At 36.7% G+C, this 23,300-nt stretch overlaps 1 protein-coding gene across 1 annotated transcript; it reads right to left on the reverse strand.

Annotated features, from left to right (window-relative positions):
• Positions 1-11,094: 11,094 nt before the first annotated feature.
• Positions 11,095-16,328, reverse strand: LOC110890100 (pectin acetylesterase 12). The gene is made up of 12 exons (XM_022137666.2): positions 15,830-16,328; positions 15,074-15,156; positions 14,772-14,901; positions 14,329-14,402; positions 14,149-14,235; positions 13,942-14,066; positions 13,787-13,847; positions 13,666-13,719; positions 13,509-13,586; positions 12,845-12,950; positions 12,247-12,392; positions 11,095-11,376 (listed from the first exon to the last, which is right to left on the reverse strand). The coding sequence occupies exons 1-12, from the start codon at positions 16,035-16,037 to the stop codon at positions 11,266-11,268; spliced, it is 1,263 nt and encodes a 420-aa protein (XP_021993358.1). The 5' UTR covers positions 16,038-16,328; the 3' UTR covers positions 11,095-11,265.
• Between the last annotated feature and the right edge of the window lie 6,972 nt (positions 16,329-23,300).

The following is a 23,300-nucleotide window of genomic DNA, read 5'->3' on the forward strand; positions in this document are numbered from 1 at the left end:
TACTACACCAATAGGGAGTGTAGGGAGATGAGGATTGTAAAACTGCGTCACTAGGTGCTAGTTATAGTGACCGGATGTGCCTAAAACATGCTTTAACTATAAAATTCTGCACTTTATTACAAAATTCAGCATTTAACTTAACTAGTAAAGTGCAAAAACATGGGAAAATAATACTAGACACTTTCCAAAGTGTCGGGAATTGATTGTGTTACTAAAAACACTATAAAAGGCACTTTAAAGCTTTACTTGACACTTTAACGGATCAATATCCAATCGAACAACCGGACTTTACCCGGAACATAAAAATATTGTCAATAACATTGTTTATACTTTTCTGAGCTAGTTAGGGTTCCCAAACGCCCCAACACCCGTTATATTACATAACACACATAATACTCTAACTAAGATCTTTAGAACCTAACTAATCCTTAACTGTATCATCAAAATCTAACCATATACCCCCCCCCCCCCATCCGATCGGTTCCCCATGTGGTGACACACCACCCATTTGTTGATTATTTTAATAAGCCTTGTCTAATATCTTGGAGGCACTTTACATGTTGGTTAAACACACAAGTTGGTCCATAAATAAGCTTAAGGGATAAGAACTTTCATTCATTTCCACACTTCACAAATTTGCTCTCTCTCTCCCTCTTGCCTTGTCTTCGGCCGAGACCACCATCCATCATCCACCCATCATCAAGATTTGATCTAGCTATTCCACATACATACAAAGGTGCAAGGTGACATACGAGGAGACTCGGTGCTTTCGGAAACTCAAGAACCTCTCTACATTGCTTTTATCCACCTTGTTTACGCTTTGATTCTTCCCTAGCCACGAGCTAGTAGTAAGTGCTTCTAAACACTCTCTTGTTCTTGTTTAAAGTGGTTAATAAGAGAGTTAACGGTTAAAACGCAAGAACCCAAAAGATCACAACTAAAAGTCTTGAAAGAATGATGAACTAGATGGATAAAGAGTAACTAGTGGTGTAAATCTTATGAAACTTGTCTAGTTTTGATTATTTTATGTTGTTAGTTACTAGTAGTGGGACGGATCATCATCAAACCACACTAGATCATGTTCATGGAACATGAACTAGTGATATGTTAAGTGTAAAAGTTGTAAGATAATGAACTCATCCACTCACAAAACATGAACTTGTGTAAAAGTGATTTTTCTTGTAAAATAGAGTTCTAAACTAGTAGATCTAAAGATCTACAAGTGGTTTTTCGGGAGAACCAAGTAAAATATACAAGTCTTGTTTAAAAAACCGGATCTTGCATAAACTACAAGCTTTTTAGTGAAAAAGCAAGTATGTAAACACTTGTGTAACAAAAGATTTAACAAAGAAATATTTTCGTAAATATCGATTAGAAGTTGTAAGACTACATATTCTTTAAGAATAATGTTTTCAAGAAACAAATTTTATTTTTAAAGAAAACAAGATCTACTAAATATGTTAGGAAGTTACTACATGTTTTTACAAGACTTACGAGTTCATGAGTTTGCGATTTGGACATATTTTGACAAGTTTGATGCATATATGTTGTATGTTGATGGTTGATAAATTGTTTGATTGAATTTTTTTAAAAGAAAATGATACGCTAGTAAGCGTGGCCACCTCCAGTTACAGAGGAAACTCTGGCAAAATTTTTCCAGAAAATAACACTTAGAAATATTTTGTGACAAGTGGTTAAAAATATATTTTAACTTGTTTATCCAAATAAAATTCGCCATGATTTTTATTACAAAATTACCAAGTGTCGGAGGTGGATTTTCGTAAATAAAACTTGTTAAATATATATTTAGAATATATATTTCATAGTAAAACGCTTGTGTGATTTTATGATTATTTTGTGAACTATATATATATATTATTTTTAGAGTAAAAATAATATTACTTGAAATATCATGAAAATACGACTCCAAAATAATACCAACGCGTTTACAAATAAATATTTAAGTTACACCGGTATTGTTATTACCACACGAACTTTAAAATGTAACTTATGTATTTTCGGAAAAATACTCTTAAATGCGTATTTTGATAAAAGTATTATTTTGGAAATTGTATGGAATAAAATATAATATTTTTGGGAAAAATATGTATATTTTGGAGATAGAATATTTTAGACAAATGAATTAAAATATATTTTATTAAGTGAGACATTAAAATATATTTTTGGAATTATAAAAACGCACATGTATTAAAACCCCCATCCTTAGGAAGGAATATATTTGTAAACAATTAAGAAGTGTAAATACGAAATAGTTGCCTAACTATTTCCCAAAGACGTTAAACCTTAAGCCAAGACACGGTCGTCCGTCTAATAGAAATTAGTACGTGTAGGTCGTCACGCAGCAGGTTGATTGGGATTTACTATTTCGAGACGCACTTCAGTGAGTTCATGTCCCCCTTTTCTCTTAACTGTTTTCAGTTTTTAAACTGCGGGGGTGAAATACATGTTACTATGATTATGAATACTTTTTACATGGTATGGTTAGCGTAAGGAGGGTTACTACTTAGTTCATGTGAGTGGGTAGGCGGAAACTAGAGGCCATTAATCCTCATTGTAGAACCGAGGGTCATTAGCGGTAGATCTATCTGGGTGTAGCGAGCCCAACTCCAGGCCCAACAGAACGGACCTCGGGGTGACTTTGAGCCCGACGCAAAAATCTGCTAGGTTTGAGTCTTCCTACTGCACTTCACACATACCAATGGCCTTGCAAACCATTGGTGATCTCTGTATTTCCTTATTTGCTACATACCAGGGATTTTTCATACATACAAATGTATTACAAAGGTTTTTACATACTCACTTTCACATGAACTCGCTCAACATTTTTGTTGATTTTTCAACTTACATGTAGTTTAGGGAATTAGGGATCTGGCGAGGTATGCTATGCCTTCATGCTACGTAGGGATATGAGGTCATCCAAGTTTAGGGGTTGTGACTTTTGCCTGGACGAGTCGCAAGTCTAAGCTGTGTTTATTTCATGTTTGTGGTTGTGTCTTTTGAACAAGGATTTTATTTTGTTATGTTGTAAACTCGTTGCATGTGTCAACTTTAAAACAATGTCGTGGTACTTTTATTTTTAAAACATGAATCAATGGATGATCATCATGGTTTTACTTTCATATAGCTTTGTTGTGATTAAGCTATGGTATTAAGAAGTCACACCAAATAAACCCACGCTTCCGCAAAGCCAGGGTGTGACATCGTCGATGATATCCTGATCTATTCCAAGTCGAAAGCTGAACATGTGCAACATCTACGTTTGGTTCTCGAGCTACTCCAAGGGAATCGACTCTACGCCAAGTTCTCCAAGTGTGAATTTTGGCTAGAGGAGGTTCAATTCCTCGGTCACATTGTCAATAGTCAAGGTACTCATGTCGATCCCGCTAAGATTGAAGCTGTTAAGAGTTGGGTTACGCCTAAGAACCCGTCTGAAGTCCATTCTTTTCTCGGACTAGCGGGCTATTATCGCCGATTTATCGAAGGATTATCTAAAATCGCTGTGCCGCTTACTTCCCTCACGCATAAAGACAGATCCTTTGTTTAGGGAACTAAACAAGAGTCTGCCTTCCAAACCCTCAAGCATATGTCCTGCAATGCTCCCGTCCTTGCTTTACCCGACGGAAATGATGATTTTGTTGTCTATTGCGATGCCTCGAACCTTGGTCTTGGTTGTGTTCTCATGCAACGGGACAAGGTGATCGCTTACGCATCTCGTCAGCTCAAGATCCACGAGAAGAACTATACCACCCATGACCTTGAGCTAGGCGCAGTTGTTTTTGCGTTGAAGATTTGGCGACACTACCTTTATGGTACAAAGTGTACGGTCTTCACCGACCATAGGAGCCTATAACACATCTTCAGCCAGAAGGAACTTAATATGCGTCAACGCCGATGGGTGGAACTTCTCAATGATTACGACTGTGAGATTCGTTACCATCCTGGCAAAGCAAATGTCGTTGCCGACGCACTCAGCAGACGAAGCTATTTGCATAGCGTTCATAATGTTCAAGCCCAGCATCATCTCGAAACTCTCATCCACGAAGCTCAACATGCTTGTTTTACCGAGCGAACTTTGAAGAAGGAAAGGATTCTCAACGATGGAGCCCAGCTTGTGAATAAGTCGAATGGGATATTCCATTATCTGGACCGAATTTGGATCCCTAAGCGGACCGATTTACGACAGATTTTGATGGACGAAGCCCACAAATCTCGGTATTTCTATTCATCCCGGTGCCGATAAAATGTACCAGGACCTTCGCTACAAGTACTGGTGGCCGGGCATGAAGAGAGATATCGCTCTGTATGTTTCGAAGTGCCTTACTTGCTCGAAAGTCAAGGCCGAGCATCAAAGACCCTCTGGCTTGCTTGTCCAGCCCGAGATTCCCATGTGGAAATGGGAGAGCATTGCCATGGACTTCATAACGAAACTTCCGCGCACGCCATCAGGTCCCGACAGCATCTGGGTTGTCGTTGATCGTTTGACCAAATCTGCTCATTTTCTGCCGATACGAGAAGACTACAGGGTAGACAAATTAGCCCGAATCTACACCAATGAGATCATTTGTCGACATGGGATGCCTCGCGACATCATCTCTGACCGCGATGGTCGGTTTACCTCGCATCTTTGGGAAACGTTTCAATCCGATCTCGGTACTACGCTTAATCTAAGTACCGCATTCCATCCCCAAACCGATGGTCAGACTGAAAGAACGATTTGTACCCTTGAAGACATGCTCCGTTCGTGTGTCATAGATTTCGGTGGTAATTGGGACGCTTACCTACCTTTAGTTGAATTCTCTTACAATAACAGTTATCATTCCAGCATTCAAATGGCACCATTTGAGGCATTATACGGAAGAAGATGTTGGTCGCCCATTGTGTGGCACGAGATCGGACACTCACAATTAACCGGTCCTGAGCTATTGCAAGAAACAACTGACAAAATCCTCCAAATTCAAGACAATCTGCTGAAAGCTCGGAGTCGTCAGAAAAGTTACACCGATAGATGATGCAAGCCCCTTGAATTTGACGTTGGCGATCACGTACTCCTAAAGGTATCACCTTGGAAGGGTGTGGTCGGATTCGGCAAGAGAGGGAAACTCTCGCCTCGATATGTTGGACCCTTTAAGATTCTAGAAAGGATCGGAAAGATGGCCTACAGACTCGAACTACCGGAGGAACTTAGCAACGTTCACCCGACTTTCCATGTGTCTAACCTCCGAAAGTGCCTGGCTGAGCATGATTTATACGTACCTCTGGAAGATCTTCAAGTAAACGAAACACTATACTTCGTGGAGAAGCCTGTCGAGATAATGGACCGACAAACCAAGCAGCTCAGACGCTCGCGCATTCCTATTGTGAAGGTTCGATGGGAAGGCAAACGAGGCACAAAATTCACTTGGGAACTCGAAAGCGACATGAAGGCGAGGTACCCGCAGTTGTTTGTTACGGCTAAAGCCTAATTTCGGGACGAAATTCCCTTAAGTAGGGGAGGCTGTAACACCCCGTGTTTCGAAAGTCAAATTCAAAGTCAAGATTGAAGTCAAAGGAAGAAAAGATTGCTAATTGCAATCTGTCACTCCTTGCTCAACTGATGTTTTGACTTCTTTGACTTGTAGATAATCTATTTAGTTATTTGCTTTAGTTGTATTATGTGGAGTACTTATTAATAATCGAGGTTTATCACTGTTTGTCGTATGTTTTACCGCTTATCGCATCGCAATCGCATTCGCAGCTCGAATTATGCGTTCTGGAAGTTGTTTTACATGTATGTGTTATTTAAGTGTTACTTGTGCATGTTTATTTATGTTTATGTTGTGGTGATTAATCGAAACGTAATCGCAACGCTATCGCAATCGAATCGCAAACGCTAAACGCAAGTTAATTAGGATGATTGTATGCTAGATATAGTAGTTAGGATTAATGGGAAACTCTATCGCATCGCAAAACTCAACGCACGAAACGAAACGCCGAAACTCTAGCGTCGGAGCCACTCGATCGAGTGACAACTCGATCGGATGGCCACCCGATCGGATTGCCACCTGATCGGATTGCCACCCGATCGGACAGTCATCCGATCGGTGACCCACCCTATCCTTCACACTTTCCTTTTTGGGAAACCCTATAAATACCCCAACTATCACATCATTTGATGTGACAGCTCCTCTCACTCGACCCAGCCGCTCTCAAGCCCTTTTCTCTCGATTTCTCGCGATTCTTGTAAGTTTTCAACCTAAATCTTGTACTTTCTTGATCTGCACGCACTCATTCATCTTTCTATCTTTTGAATCTTAACTTTTAACCGTGAAATCACTAGATTTGAGGTCTTCTAGGATGATGTCATCATGGGGTTCTTATGAACTTCATGTTTTGGCTTCAATCCACCAAGAACAACTTAGATCTGAACGATTTCCATATGAATAAACCAAGATCTTTGATAGATCTGAACATATTCAAGGTGAAAGGGATTGTGAGATGGTTTTCTAACTTTCTTTCAACTCTTTTACACTCAATGCACTTAAAACCGATAGAATCGGAGCTTGTTCTGATCTTCTACTCCTTCTTAGTGATGTGTTGGTTCAAGATCTGGATTCTATCCAAGAGATTACCAATCTCAGGTTAAACATGAAACACCGTCTCGGACAGTTAACAGGTCAGACTAGAGTGGTTCCTGTCCGATCGGGTCACTAAGTCGGGACGAGGTTTTTGTTGTTTGGCATGTTATCGTACCGTCTCGAGAAAACCACAAAACTATCAAAACAACCAAGTAACAAGACGATCAGGCCGCCGGGACGGACTGCCGTCCGATCGGATTGCCACCGGATCGGATTGCCACTCGATCGGACAGCCACCCGATCGGCTTGCACCTTGGTCCCACACTTAACTTATATTTTCAACTTTTGGGGTTCTGAACGTCAAACGGATTGCCGCCCGATCGGATTGCCATCCACCGAGCGACCACCTGATCATGTGATGTTTGGAACTTCAACACTTAAACAATTTTCAACATATTCAATGCACGAACCGTGATCAACGGATTGCCACCCGATCGGATTGTTATCCGATCGAGTGACAAATTGCTGTGAACTTGTTCTCACTGAGTGTCCAACCAATCGGATCGTCACCCGATCGAACCGCCGTCCGATCGATCGACCTGAAGGGTAGAGATACTTCTGTGTTTTCAAAATGCTACAGTGAAAACTTCAAAAGGCAAACCATCATACACAAACACATCAGATGATAACCCAATCGAATGGTCACCCGATCGAATGACCATTCGAACGGATTGTCATCCGATCGACCGGCCATCCGAACGGGTTGCCATCCAATCGGATTACCGTCCGACCCTTTGACACTTCACACCATTTTACGCGCCGCTTATCGTTTATGCTATTGTTAACTGTTTAGGCTAATGTCTCTCAGTGATCCCTTCAATCACGGGCTGTGTTTACTTGTTAAACACAATTTGTGAGTATACTTGATCCCTTTTTGCTTTACGCACTTTTGGGTGTTACATACGTTATCTATATTTAAATCACAACTATCACACAACGCAAACACTATTTATACGCTAACCGCTATTGCATGTTATACGTGACTTGATGAATGTCTGTTTGTTATGCTAACACATTAATTGTTGTCTACCTGCCTTAGCAATGATAGTACTATAGTTTGGACTCAGCACCTGTTGTGGACAGGGGTTGTTAAGGATATTACTTCACGTGTTCGCAGTGGTGAACATGTGTTGCGCACTCTTTACTCGCAGTCAAATCGCAGTCATTGGTATTGATAGTATCTTTGTCGATAACATACATGCTTCACATTATACGTTGTGCATGCTGGTTATGCGTAAACGATTTCGAACTCTATTATGCTATTCCCAAACTTGTATGCTCACCTTTACACTATGTGTATTGACCTTTATTTTAACGTATGTGACAGGTGCCTAGGATGCTTGCTTTGGGTGAATCAAGTTAGGGGTCTAGTTATATCACGCTTAAATCTGAGTCGTCGGAACAGTACTTGTTTTTGAGACAATTATTTGTAATAACTGTTTTATTTGAATATGTTGTGGTATGGGACATGACGTTTAATATTCGGTAATTAATAGTTGTTATGGATACTCATGGACAATCTGTTTCGCTCAGTGCCATGCCCCGAAGTTTCCGCCATCGGTTGGGGTGTGACACCTTTACCCCCACTACCACCTACGTCCTTACCTGACTCCCCCTTAACTGCCGCATCGGTTGCAGCTTTCGTAGCTTGTGAGCTACTTGGTTGCTCTCTCTGCTGTGAAGTGTTGGGATCCTTGTCTTTATCCAAGTCATCCTCAATCTTTTTCAGCTCATCCAGTTTGCATCTAGCTTGGACCTGAAGAGGTGTATTCTCCCCCTGAGCAGCAAAGAGCTCAACAAGCTCAATAACAATCATGCGAATCTGGTCAGTTGCAGTAGAAAGAGTTTCATGTGAGAAGAATAAGACATATCCCTCTTGATTAGAATACCTAATTAGATAGCTTGAAGTTTAGATTAAAACGATAAACCCTTAACCTTTTCTTCGTTTTCTGCATCTTTCCTTTTAAGCTCGTCCAATTCCTTTTGCTGCTTTCTATTCACATCCTGAATGCCATTGATTACCATGACTTGCCTTTGCATTGGGTGATGAACTTCAGCAAATTTATCCCGCATAAACTCTTGGAAAGAAGACTTATCACCACTTGCCGATGTACCCCGAGGCTGTGGAGCCAAAGTCGGAACCGTAGGCCTTCGAGAAATAGGGTAAGGAGGTCTAGAACCAAAGGCAACTTTCGGATGAAACTTTTTCGAAGACTTTGGAGTAGACGCAGATACAACAGGTTTCTTCAATCGAGGACCAGCAGGTCGAATATCACTAAGACGAACAAACAAAACCGATCTATAAAACTAACCTCCAACACGAAACCTACAGCGGTAAGAGCACTCTCTATACAGAGCCTTCTCTGATACCACTTGTAAGCCCACCTACAGACCTCGAACACCCGAACAGGATCATAACACGAACCACCAACTCACGCGGTATGCGGAATCCACCACGTGATGCAAATCGCTACGAAGGTCATGATGTAGAAGGTGTAGAAAAACAGAGATGATGATTGACAATCTGTGAATCCACAAAGTATTCATAGATTACCAACACACACAAGAACACACAGTAGCTAGGGTTTTGCTTCACACACTAGAAACAACTTCACATAATGATAAATCTCCAAAAAGTCGTATCTTGTATTCTTTCACTGAGTATAAATACAAGAACATAAAGTCAGGCACATAAGTCTGACAAAACAAAACAAAGCTTAGTCCGAATTTGACGTACAAATTCGGACACTATATAACAAGCTAACAAATTCGGACATCATAAGAAGACAAAAGGTCCGAATTTATAACATATTCAGACCCTTTACATCATAACAAATTCAGACAAGACATCATGCACAAATTCGGATTCTAAGTAAACATAAACTATTCAACAATTACAATTTAGACCTAGAATCTTCATAAAGCAGAATCCAGCATTTATCATCAACAGGTGCACTTACACTAAGGCATCATCTACTTGTACCTTTTAATCCACACGTCAATACTGACCAAGACAACTATCGAAATGTCGACAAAAATGAGTAGGTCCTCACGGTACTTTTTGATTTTTTTTTTTTGAACCTTATAGTTCATAAGATATGACGAAAATACGTAAAAGATTTAAAAGTTCGTTGTGGAGGGGGAAAGTGTAATTAATTACCCATACGTATGTTAAAACTCAGGGATTTAAATATAATAAAACGGAGGGCTAAAATATAATTATTGTTTAAAATACGAATTTACCCTCATATTAGAAGTGTATTTATAAATTAAAAGGCAAAAAATTATCTTAGGGTATGTTTGGCATGGAGCTTTTAAGAGCTTTTAGGAGCTTTTAGGAGCTTCTAGCTTTAAGCTTTTAAGAAAAAGCTCCTACTCAATAAAAAGTCTTGTTTGGTTGAAGGAGTTTTAAGCTTTTAGGTTAGAAGCTTGAAGCTTTTGGTTGAACGCTACTACTAGTAGCGTTTAGAAGGAGCTACAAGCTTTTAGGGAAAAAATTACTATTTTAACTAAAAATAAGGAACTTTTTAATGCACCAACTTTCTAAATTTTTAGTTATGTCCATTATTGTCATTTTATACATTTTATTAAAAGCTACAGCTACTCTATCAAACACCAAATATATCTAAAAAGCTACAGCTACTAGCTACCAGCTACAGCTACAAACTTACAGCCAACAGCTACCAGCCACCAGCTACTTTTACCAAACATACCCTTAAAATATCTCTTTCTTATGCATTACACCTAGATTTTTTAGATAGAAATATAGAATATATAATATTGAATGGTAAATATGGATAGGTTTGTTTGAAATACGCATATAGGCTTTTTTATTTACTCGATGTTCTACACTCCAGTATCTTCATTTTCTTCATATTCTCTATCTAGTTATCCTCCTTGATTAGTTGAAGAGGTTCTCTTTTAAATGTTTGAAGATCTACATCTTTCAAATAGAAGGCTATTTGTTCTTCTCAAATCACCTAGTCATCTTCTTCGATTTTATGATGAAAAACCTTCTCGATTTGTAGATCTTGTTCAATAGATGAGGGGTTGAAAGTTCAGTAGCTCACAAATGCTCACAAATGAGTAAAGAGTAGGTGATCTAACGTACTTGCCGGTCTGACTGGCCAACCAAGAAATCGCAAGAACCGGCGGATAACGATTCTATGCAACCGGACCGCAAACATAGGCGAACCTTGGTCGAACCGGCCGGTCCAATCCCGTCTCCAAAACATTGCATTGCATATGCCCCCCCCCCCCCCCCCCCCCCCGCCCCAAAAAAAAAAAAAAAAAAAAAAAAAAACATCCATTGCATTGCATATCTAACGAAAATTTTAAGACCTCACTAACTTGACCCAACCCAACACAATCTGATTAACACTAAACTTCATAGGTTTTTACTATGATAAAAGCAACCCATTTTATAAGACAATATCACCACCTCTTATACTAACTGCAATAGCCACTCAAAGAACATACTTTTGCAATACTATTACATCAAAGAAAAGAGTGCCAGAATCACAATAATTTTGTTAATAATAATAATATCCCAACTTGTTCTTGACCAAACAATGGGAAATGCAGTTTATTAATTTCATTCAAATAAAATATACGAAGATGTTACATAAATTTATGATCTAAATTGCAGATTGTGACAACTCTTGTCACATGGATACGGGCAGTCTGTTTCTTTCACGCTTGATCTATCGAAATACCAGTCTCCCACCGCCAACGCTACCGGCTGCAATATACAAGCCACAATTAGCATCATATCACGATCATATTTGCTTGACAAGGATTTTTTCACACCGTGCATTTTCGTTATTAAGGTACAGACATGGTGTAAAGCATTTACTGATTAAGTGGCTAATAAGTGTTTTCATGTTAATTATGAAAATGTCACTGCATTCATATGGTGCATTCACCAAATACTTGTATTTTCCAGGTTGGGTTCAAATAAGAATCACCAAGTATTTGAGAACCATTTTATTCACCCATGTATTCACAGTTGAATACATTGTTTGTTAAATTATTGATATTTGTAGTGTATTCACTAGAGAATTATGTATTCGCCAGCAAATACACTATGTATAACAATTAAAATATTGAAGTGTATTTACTAATGAATACATGTACCACGATGAATTAAACCATTTATAGTAGTTATTAAAATTTTAACGGTTCTCATTTAAACCGACCACTATACACACACACACACACACCCCACTATATATATATATAGTTCATACATTATATAACTGTCCCCTACCACAATTTCTCACTTAATTCATGAAACTATACATTGTATTTCTTGTTTGTTGTAACTATATGGGTCAATAACTATTGGGCCATGGTACACTCAGTGATCCACCCAATAAAAATTATGGGTCATGAAATGGTTGGTAGAAGCAGACAAATTTTATTCAAAAAATTTTTTGAAAAAAAGGTGTTATTATAAAAGTAATATAGTTCAGTATTTACTAATGATTTAGAGTTTTTATACAATCATACGTTCAAATAAAACTTTGGACAACACTTGAACTGTTTCCTTTAATTTTTACGAATTTGACCATATAGAGATATAAAGTAACCCGAATTGACATGCAAATACCTTGTTGTTAATAATCGGAGAATCATCTGCAAACCATGTATCCTGCCTCTCTGTTTGGCAATGCGCGAAACAAGAATTTATAAACAGCCCGTTTTGTTTGGACGTAGAGAATCCTTTAAGTGCATTCAGCATCTGGTTTCTGAAATCTGATCATAAGATACATTAATTAGCCAACATATCACATCCTACTACCGGCCATGTAAACAAAACGGCTTTGGAACTTGGAACCGGTTCAGCCGATTTGAGATATATACATTCTGGTTCAGAGTTCGGTTTTGGTGGTTTAATGGTCCAACTGACAGTGGAACTCGGAACCAGCCGATTAACCCTTTCCATTTATTTATTTTTCATTTTGAAATATGCGCTTAGGTAAAATTAGTGTGTATTCATGAACCATCTTTATCATCTTAAAATTTTTAATAAATTGAAAAAACTGAAAAAAATTGGTTCCAGCCGCCAAATCGCCCAAGAAACCGAACCCAGCCAATTTGGTTCGGCCCAGAATTTGTCAAAACCAGCCGAACTGGAACATGAGTACCCGTACACTCGTAGTTTCTTTTCATTTATCTTTATTATGGCAAGATTGAAATGTTGATACCTTGAAAGAAGTTCATCTGAGATGGTGAACAACTGTCAGTGTTGTGCTTGCATGCCTTCCAAGCACCAGTAGGATCCGCGGGTGGAGTGCATAAACTGGAAACAACCTGAAAAAGAAACGATGTTAACTAAAGGTTTAGGATCAAATACAAAGGCTCCTAAAAATAAGAAGTCATACAAAGGGTGTCAAACGGTCTCTGATTGACCTCATTCAAGCGTCATTGGAACCGTCTCATCGAACTCTAAGATGGGAGATTTTAGGTTTTCACTTTTGGATTTGTAGGTTGTAGATTTTAGAATTTTTATTTATTATCGTTGTGTCTTTTTTATATTTGTGTCATTGTGTCTTTTTTGCGACTCATTGTGTCTTTTTTCCTCGACATTGTGTTATATTTTCCGGCATTGTGTTATATTTTGCTCGACATTGTGTCTTTGTATACTTCTTATTTTTAGGAGCCTTTGTAGAATAATTTAACCCGTTAACTAAAAATAATGAGAGAACCAATCCGGGGCATCCATTTATCTAAGATCATGATTATGTGAATGTACTTGGATTAATATATGTGTATTAGTATATTATAAACATCTACACGTGTATCAATTCGATGATCTAGACATCTGTACAAAACTTGTTACAAGGAAAAACAGAGAGGTAAAGTAATTACCTGCCAAGAATCGTATGCAGCATTGAGGATGAACATAGGAGTCTTAATGTGGGGAACTATGTTCTGAGGAAAAAAGCACTAGAAACAGAAAAAACAAGCATTTAGTGTCGAAAAAAGGTGTTGACAACCCATACAATACTGGATTTTGATTATATACCGAGGTTGGGTCGAGTTGGCTGATACATGCCGGCGATAAGTTTTTAGCAACCCCCTGTTGACATAATCAGATAATCATTATTTAGTTTAAACACACCCAAACACCCCCTAATTGGATGTACCTGCAAGGTTACAACACCTTCATACATGTTCCTTAGTGTACGTGCACCAGCAACATCAATCCTAAAATATTACAAAATTCAAACAAAATAAATTATAAAATGTAGATACAAAAAAAAATATTTTGGTTAAAACATAAGCGTATTATGGATCTTACGCGTCCATAAACATTCCAGCATCAGCCAAACACTTGACTTTAGTGCTTCCGGGGAATAAAGAACTAAACTCGTCACAGTGTAAAATAGATGCCAAACCGCCTGCCGAGCACCCAGAAAGAAGTGCCTGCAGCCCCAAAAGATTATTTTTATAACAAATCTTTACAAAAAGAATTATTTAAAAAAAAGATCAATTGATGGAGAAATACTTGATCAGCATTTCGCAATCCCTTTGACATCAAGTCTTCCATTGCTGCCAAGAATATTTTGTGGCCTCTAAATTGGAGGTCATTAGCCTGTTACAAATATTATTAAAAAAAACTAAATAAATATACAGACATTTTCAAAAAAAAAATTGTTAACTCGAGAAATGAAATAATGCTACCTACCTTATCTTCTGCATCCCCGGCAAATGATGCACCATCACAATAGCGAACCTTTACTCGATTCCAGTTGAAAAAATCTGAAAATCAAATTCAAATTTGACTCGGGCAAACGATGGCAACAATGAAATCAAATTTTAATTAGTAATTACATGTGGCAAGATGGGTGGACTGGTTCAAAGGACAAACGGTTTCACGTTAAAACGGGTCGGGTCGAATTGTTGATATGGAAAAGATCTTTTGCTTATTTTCTAAAACTTTGAATAAAATGATTAGGACTTAGGAGGTTGTGTGAACTACAAACTTCGGGTCATTATCAACACATTAACCCATTTCACTTTTGGTTAAATTTTTTTATTTGTCCTGTTTGAGGATAAACACAACCCAAATCGATCCAGATCAAAATTTCCGCCACTAATCTCATGATTAATGATGTGTCATGAGGATACCTGGATTATCTTCAGCTTTATTGCTCAAAATTCCGGTAAACGCCAACTGTTTCTCAAAAAATTTTGATGATCCACGCCTGGTTGTTTTCCGGTAAACACAAGATCTAACAGTGTTACACCATCCTCCACCCTTCAATATGATATTTTAATTAAATTAATCCGGCCAATAATACAGTAATATAAACTATGAAATTAATTGTCACATGATGGTTAACATCAAGAATTAAAGATACTTAAATGTTGGAAGTAAGTGTAACAAATAATTCGACATTGATGTCCTTATCGATTTAGCTGTCACAAACCTCCAATTGAATGAGCCAACTGTTTGCGCCCGATTCGAATCCTCGGTGCAAATGATACCCGGGTAATGTTCCATCCAAACATACTGTGAAAAGAGAAACAACAAAATGTAACAACTTTAAAATATATTCCTTTTGCTTGTTAATAAATAGAATACCTTCCAAATGACTAGATATTTTAAAAAAAAAAAGAAAAAAAAAAAAAAACTACATCAAATCTGGATCTTGAATCAAAAGTTAACATTTGGAGCTGAATAAAATATAAAATATAAATTCAAGAATCAAAACATAACATTTTTGGGCTGATAAAATATAAAAGCAGCAATTAATCAAGAACAGATTATAAATTCAAGAACCAAAAGTTAACATATTTGAGATAAATAAAATATAAAATCAGCAATTAATCAAGCACAATTTATAAATAAAATATAAAATCAGCAATTAATGAAGGACAAATTACAAATTTTCAAAAAAAAATCAGCCAAATTGTATGACACATGAACTAAATATTCAGACAAAAGGTTAGATACAAAAACCAGTCACCTAACTGCAACACAAAAACATGTAATCCCCAAACAACAAACCAAACCCTCCAAAAAACAGCCACAATTATGCTACATAAAAAACATCAAAATCAGATGTAATCTGAGAACACAAATCTTGATATAACACTAATTTATCAATTCTTCAAAAACTGATGCACATACAAATCTTGCAAACTATACATATAGAGAGAGAAAGAAGAGAGAGAGAGAGTACCAGCTCCTTTAGCAGCAGCTCCTGGAATAAGAGTGAGACCAACAATAAGAGGATTAGGGGCAACAACAGCAGAAGAAGAAGCTTCCATGAATGAAATAACTTCGCTTGTATTGTAATGGAAATCTGTCTCAGCAAACTCATACCCACTTCCCAAAACACCGAATCCAATCAAGAATATCAAAACCCATGTACAAACCTGGTTCCTCATTCTCAAATCTTGGACCTCTGACAGTGATTTGTTATGTGTACTAGAGAGATAGATATAATTGTTTTTTCTTTTAGTTAAGAATGAATGTGTGTGGGATTTGATTGTGAAATCTTTGTACCTTATCAACAGGAATCAGAATCTATGTTAAGTTTAGAACAGAAGCAAGAGGAGAGAGAGAGAGAGAGAGCCCATATATGTTTTTCTTGCCGGGGGGAAGCCAAGAATGAAGTGCTGTTTTTCCGCCTTTTAATTGGTTTTAAAGTGTTTTAATAAACTTTTATATAACCAGGTTTTGTAATTATTTGGGTATGTATGGTACGGGTTTTAGAAATTTTGGTGTCATAAAACCTGTAGTTTAAAAAATATTTAGAGTTAAATGCTTGGTTGGTCCTGTGGTTTGCAAAGATTTCAAACTTGGTCCTAGTGGTTTATTAATTACACGCGTGGTCCTAAAACTTGTCAAAAATGCACTCGGTTGGTCCCCAGCTCTAACCTCAGTTAAATTTCTCAGTTAACTATGTGTGAATTGACTATATTACCCTTAGAACAATTAAAAGAAATAAAAATATATAAAAACAATATATCTCCTACCTCCTTCTTCTTCTACCCTAAACCACCACCACCATATCTCCTGCACCACCACCGAACACCCACCACCATCTCACCTTCACCACCACTGAACACCCACCACCACCACCTTCCCTCCTCCACCACTGAACACTCCCCTCCACCTCCAATACGTCGTCCATCGTAAGATTCATAACCCCCAAATCAACAATCGAACCCTGCTTAATGTCTCCGAGCTCACATCCCTCTTTCAAATCGACCCAATCAACCTCATATCTGCCAACTCAATCGATATTTCCCAACCTGTTCTTGCATCGACAATCTTCACAAATCTGTAACAACCCATCACAAAACAAGACCTTCTGATACGTTATCCAACATCGCGGATGCTGTGTATGGTGGATCGGGGAACAATCGGCTCCACAGGCCCAATCGATGGCGGATTGAAGGGCGGAATCTTCAGTGTTGTTCTTGGCTACACACCAGAGGTTGAGTGAAACGACGTCGGATTGTTGTTGGTGGTGTAGAGTGGTGGCGGTGGGGAGAGGGAGTGCGGCGGAGGAGGGTGAGAGATGATGATGGTGATGAAGACATTGTTGAAGTGGAGACATTGTTGAAGTGGAGATTTACAGGTGTGAGGTGTGGGGGTAGGGTTTTTGTGAGGGTGGGAGATGATGATGGTGATGAAGATGATGTAGTGGGTTTTATTAATAAGCAAGGGTATTTTGGTCATTTAATATGGACTTAACTGAAAAATTTAACTGATGTTAGGGCTGGGGACCAACCGAGTGCATTTTTGACAAGTTTTGGGACCACGCGTGTAATTAGTAAACCACTAGGACCAAGTCTGCAATTTTTGAAAACCACAGGAACCAACCAAGCATTTAACTCAAATATTTACTACAAATCAAGAATGGATGTTTGTTTAGGGTAGGGATATGGTAAAAAGTGTCTAAAATGTAAGAAGGGTAAGAAGTGTTTTAAACCATTGGATATTTGATCTAATGGTTGAGATCAATAGGGTATAAAATGTAAATTGTGTGTTAATTAGAAGGACCTTATGTAAAAATTGAAGGGCAATAGTGACTTTTCCAACGTTTCAAAATATGGTAACCGTTTCAAAACCCCCATCAACCTTCCTAAAGATCAGCGAATTATATGGTAACCAGCGAATTATATGGTAACCGTCATCAATCTCCAAAAAATCAACAAATTTCTTCATACTTTATCATAAATAGATCTATAATCAAATTCATGGCGTGGTGTTTTAAAAAACTGGATAAATTGATTATGATTCAGGTCATGGTGCTTTATCTGGAGACATTGTTCATGTCGTGGTGTTTTATACGCTTATGATTCAAGTCATGGTGTTTTATCTGGAGACATTGTTCATGGCGTAGTTTTTTATCAATAGAAAACGTTCACAGATTTTAAAACACCATGACTATGATTCAAGTCATGGTGTTTTATCTGGAGACATTGTTCATGGCGTGGTGTTTTAAAACATCTATGATTCAAGTCATGGTGTTTTATCAGGAGACATTGTTCATGGCGTGGTGTTTTATCAGTACAAAAACATCCCCAGATTTTAAAACACCATGACTATGATTCAAGTCATGGTGTTTTATCTGTAGACATTGTTCATGGTGTGGTGTTTTAAACATCTATGATTCAAGTCATGGTGTTTTATATGGAGACATTGTATAATCAGATTCATGGCGTGGTGTTTTAAAATAACTGGATAAATTGACTATGATTCAAGTCATAGTGTTTTATCTAGAATCCAGAAAACATTGTATTGTGATTACATCCATGGTGTTTTAACATCTGGACAATCAAAATACAAAACATTCCCATATTTTAAAACACCATGACCATGATTCAAGTCACGATCAGAAATGAGGATGACGAAGATGAAAGACGATGACGGTGAATGATTTGTGGAGACGAAAGAAATTGGTGACGGTGGTCGGAGATGCATGTGTGTTCAAATCGGAGAAGATGACGTGAAGATGATGATGAAACAATCAATCCCTAAAAATTCTCATGGCCAGTTTTTTTTTTTCAGTTATATTGTAAATCAATTAAATGACAAAAATGTACAATTACTAATCTACCCTTTTGAATTAATTAAGAGGAGGGACACTTGTCATTCCAAGATTATTTCTTACACTTCTTACAAAAGATGGACTTTTTACAGGATCCTTTACCTGTTTGTTTAATACCCACTTTTTCTCACTCCTAATTTTATTAGATTAAAAAATAATTTTTTTTAAATACGTTAGTTAACAATAGTTAAGAAAACAAATTATAGTAAAATAATAAATGGGATCGCGTGTTTTATAATTGTTTAGAGTAAAATGCCAAAATCGTCCTTGAGGTTTAGTCATTTTGTTTGTTTCATCTAAAGTGACTTTTTTGTGCATTTGAGTCCTTCAAGTTTGCGTTTTATTATCATTTTCGTCCTTGAGTTCGGCAATCTATTGGGACTTTTATCCCTTGAAATTTGGTCCTCAGAGTTGAAAATTGTAAGATTTCAAACTTTTTGAATGAAAATGACACCTTAGGAACGAAAGTCGCAAAAGCGATAAAATCTTAGGGACGAAAATAGCATTTTACTCTTTTTAATTATTTTATTAACATTTCCTTTAATTGTTATTAAGAATCTTCTTTAATAGAAACGTCTTTATTCTTTCACAAATATTTTTTAACATACGACAGAGAGAAAAAAAAAAGAACCTTACCATAATTTTACACAGATTATATTATGGTATGGATTGATTATCGTTTTGATTCTAACTTTATAAAAATGCACAACTAGTCATGTATGTTCATTCAACCATAACACTTTTAGCACTAACACTAATTTTCGTTAAAAAGGGAACACTAATTTTCGTTAAAAATGTATGTTAACTTGATGTTCACTCAACCATAACACTTTTAGCTCTAACACTAATTTTCGTTAAAAGGGAACACTAATTTTCGTTAAAAATGTATGTTTTTTTTTTTTTTTTGAACGGCAAATTTGGATCACTGACGGACCACTGGAGTATTATCGTGCCACCAGAGGAACCACCCGATCATATCCATCTCCACTAGGCATAATGCCACACCAATTCAGGAGGAAACCCAATAAAATGGGAAAACTCCCCTTGTGGGAATCGAACCCAGAACCTATCGGTCTCAAAGCCTTATCTCACCACCAAGATGCCACTAGGCTATAAAGCCATGGGCAAATTTGCCGTTCAAAATGTATGTTAACTTGATATAAAATTACTTTTCTACCCTTACTATTAAAAAGGTAAAAAAGATAAAAACCAATCACCAACGCTTCTTTGTGGTCATTGGTTAAGTGTCTTATTTTGGTCGCAAGAGATATGATGTGATGGTAAGGTGTCTCTTCTCCATCCTATAAGACCATGTGTAGTGAAAGACACAAATAATGCCCCCAACCTTGGGCGTTTTGCTTCATGTGGCAGTTCAGTCAGCAATGTGGCATTATCGGACGTTTTTTTTTCTAAAATCGGTGTAGTGGGGATGTGGGCATTGTGGGGCATTATGTTAAAAGGGGTGTAAAAAGTTAAATAAAAAAACCATCAAAAAAAGGGTATTGACCAACCAAAAAGAAGAAAACCTGTAATTGACCAAAGATCTTGAACATGAGTGTGGAAAAAAGGTCGCCATTTGCATTTTTTTTTGGAAAAAACGCCCCGGGGTTGTTGATGGGCGTTGTGGGGCGTTTTTTTAGGGGAAAACGCCCAAACCCCCCCCCCCCACTACGGGTGGTCTAAATGAAAAGCGCAAATACTACTATGGCGCAAGTGTACGAGTAAAATGGTTTGCCTTTAAAAAAAGGTTGCCCAATGTTTCCACTTGAACCAGTTTGTTTATGGTTTCGCGACGACCAACAGTTTCGGCCAAGGCCAGCAATCTCCTCTTCAGCACCTCAAGAAACAATGATAGGTGATCCAACTGAGCTCAGGGCTTGTCGATCGACTCCAAGATTGCGACATAATCAAATAAATGGCTTGGCGTCACTTCTCAAGAAAATAATTCTATCATGGTGGCAAATCAGTAGAGAGGGTGACCGGACTTTTTTGCTAACTTTTTATTATTTTATCTTTTGTCTTTTTAAGTGTAGGCACTTAATAATCATTTTAAAAAAGTTCATTGATGAAAATAGACTATCATCTTTAAATACGATTAGCGTAAGGTTGAGTAAACAATGATAACCAAAACCTTTAACTTATAAAAAAAATCTGGGACCAAAACCATAATGTATCTTTATCACACAACCATTGGTCTTTTTCAATAATTTAATTTTTATAAATGTGTAGTACCTCCAATTTGACTAGAGATCTTGTAGCGATTTGACGAGAGATTTGCGGGGGTGTTGGAGGTCGCAAGACGGACTTTAACGAATGGTGGGCTAAAAGAAAATATGTAGGCTAGAGTTTTTGCTTTATTTTTGGTTTTTTTAGTTGTTTTACACTTGCATTATTATATTAAAAACTAGTATTGGAGCCGCATTTTGTGGCGGGTCGTACGAGTGTGATGGTAAGGATATATTTGTTACATGATATATTGATGGGTTGTTATAGACCATGCAAGCTTTAATCTAAACGACGGTAAGAATAACCAATCGACATGGTTAAGTAAACATGTCTAGAGTTAAAAGTTAGTTTTAACTATAATAAGGTAAATAAAAAATAATTAAATTTGTTACATTGTATATTGAAGAGTTAAAAGGCCATGTAGTCTTTAATCTACACGACGGTAAAAATAAACAAGCAACACGATTAAGTAAACATGTCTAGAGTTCAAAGTTAGATATAACTATAATAATTTAAATATAATAATAAGTAAAATAAAAAAAATAAACCTATGAAAAAGATTAAAAAAACAAATATTTGTTATAAATATAAAAAATTAACTTTATTATACTTCAAGGCCCATATGACAATTTTATTAAAGTTTGGAGGATTACAATATAAATCGTCTATTGAAAAAGAATTAGTATTAAACTTCCGTGTGATAAATCTATTAAAGTTTACGGGCATAAACTTAAATCACCTATAAAATTAAAAGAATTATTAGAGTTGATGAATTCATATTATAACTTTATTAAAGTTTAAGATTTAAACATAAATTACTAAATAAATAACATAATATTCTAACCTCTTATAAAATTGACCAATCGTAAATTAATATTGTTCACAATTTGCTTTGTTAATATACAGAATAGAATAAAATAGAATAGAATAGAATAGAATAGAATATAGAACTAGAGGACCACCAATTACATTCATCTCTTCTTCTAACCACGATCACGACCGTACTTGGTTTATTTAAGTTCTTGAATCAGTAAACACGAAACTTTAAAAAAAATCGTCGGAGCAGGAAGACGAAAATATAAAAACATGTCATGTATTTTCTGATTTGAGGATTGTATACCAGGGGAAAGGCAATTACATAATTTCGTAGAAGGGCAAGCTGGGTATTTTGATTGGCACTGGAGCTAAATCATACGGTAAATATTATATATAGTAATTACACATGTCTTAGAGTACTCAGAATAGATTTCTCATCTCTAACTATATAATTTAACTAAAAATTACTTTTTTTTTCTAAATTTAACTCTCAGTTAAAAAAATTCACATATCATTCCTCATTCATATCTCTATGTATTTTTTTGGGTAAATTACACGTTTTGTCCTCTATGTTAATTTCCTTTTTTCAAGCGGTGCCATTTGGCGCAAAAATTGGCAAGTTTTGTATTTAATTCTTCAAAATCTTGCACGTTATGTCCTTAGGCCATAACTCAGTTAATTTTTTTGGTTAAGTATGATTATGTGCCTTGCACATAAGGGCATTCTTATCATTTCACTTTGTCATAGACTATTGTGTAAATAACTTATATCTAGGTACTATTTTGTACAAAAAAGAAAAAATATACATAAATAAAATAAACCTTTACACTCTATCTTTAAACTCCCCTTCTTTCTCTCTCTCTTTCTCTCTCCCTCTCTCTCTCTCTCTCTCTCTCTCTGTCACACACCAACCGATGATGGAAAAATCGAGGCGAGACGTAATAGATTGTTCAAAAGCATAATAACACCAGATCACGACAGTAATTAAAATTCAAAATTTCATTCCATATATTTGAATAGTACAATACATTGTTTGGAAAGGAAATTCTGACAATTTGCAAGTTTCAAAACTAAAACATAAATTAATGCATAAGTAACTTTGGTGAGTATCTAATCTACCTTAAGTAGTTTTCTTGTAAACGCTTCATCAAACATTTCCTGCAATATGTATAAAATATCCATCAACAAAAATTATGTCGGTGAGCATACTAGTTTGTCTACATAGCGTAAGTATGAATAAAGTCTCAAATCCACATGTTTAAAGTATACCAAAATCATGTAATCATACTAGCATGAAATAGCTAAAAATCAACTCAAAGTTTCCACTAGCGTAACCTTATCACCGAAGTGAATAAGACTGTAAAGAACAATAACCCAACAAACGGGGCGGTGTGCTAATCCTATAGAGCTATACATGTTAAGGGGGGTTTTTTAAAGTTAATGATATATAGCATGGCATAAGACTGTTCTAGCATGTATGACGATTTAGCATAAGGAGTAAGCATGTTAACGGATTGAGTGTTTGCATAAGATTGATTGTATGTGT

The sequence above is a fragment of the Helianthus annuus genome, chromosome 11 (genome assembly GCF_002127325.2).
Source record: "Helianthus annuus cultivar XRQ/B chromosome 11, HanXRQr2.0-SUNRISE, whole genome shotgun sequence".
NCBI lineage: Eukaryota > Viridiplantae > Streptophyta > Magnoliopsida > Asterales > Asteraceae > Helianthus > Helianthus annuus.

Bases quoted from the DNA above. Each gene is read 5' to 3' on its own strand.
- LOC110890100 (XM_022137666.2), bottom strand. From the start codon at position 16,037: ATGAGGAACCAGGTTTGTACATGGGTTTTGATATTCTTGATTGGATTC. The intron at 15,157-15,829 runs GTACTCTCTCTC...CTCTTTTCACAG, and splicing joins AGCTGCTGCTAAAGGAGCTG to TATGTTTGGATGGAACATTA. The intron at 13,587-13,665 runs GTATATAATCAA...TTCTGTTTCTAG, and splicing joins GCCAACTCGACCCAACCTCG to TGCTTTTTTCCTCAGAACAT.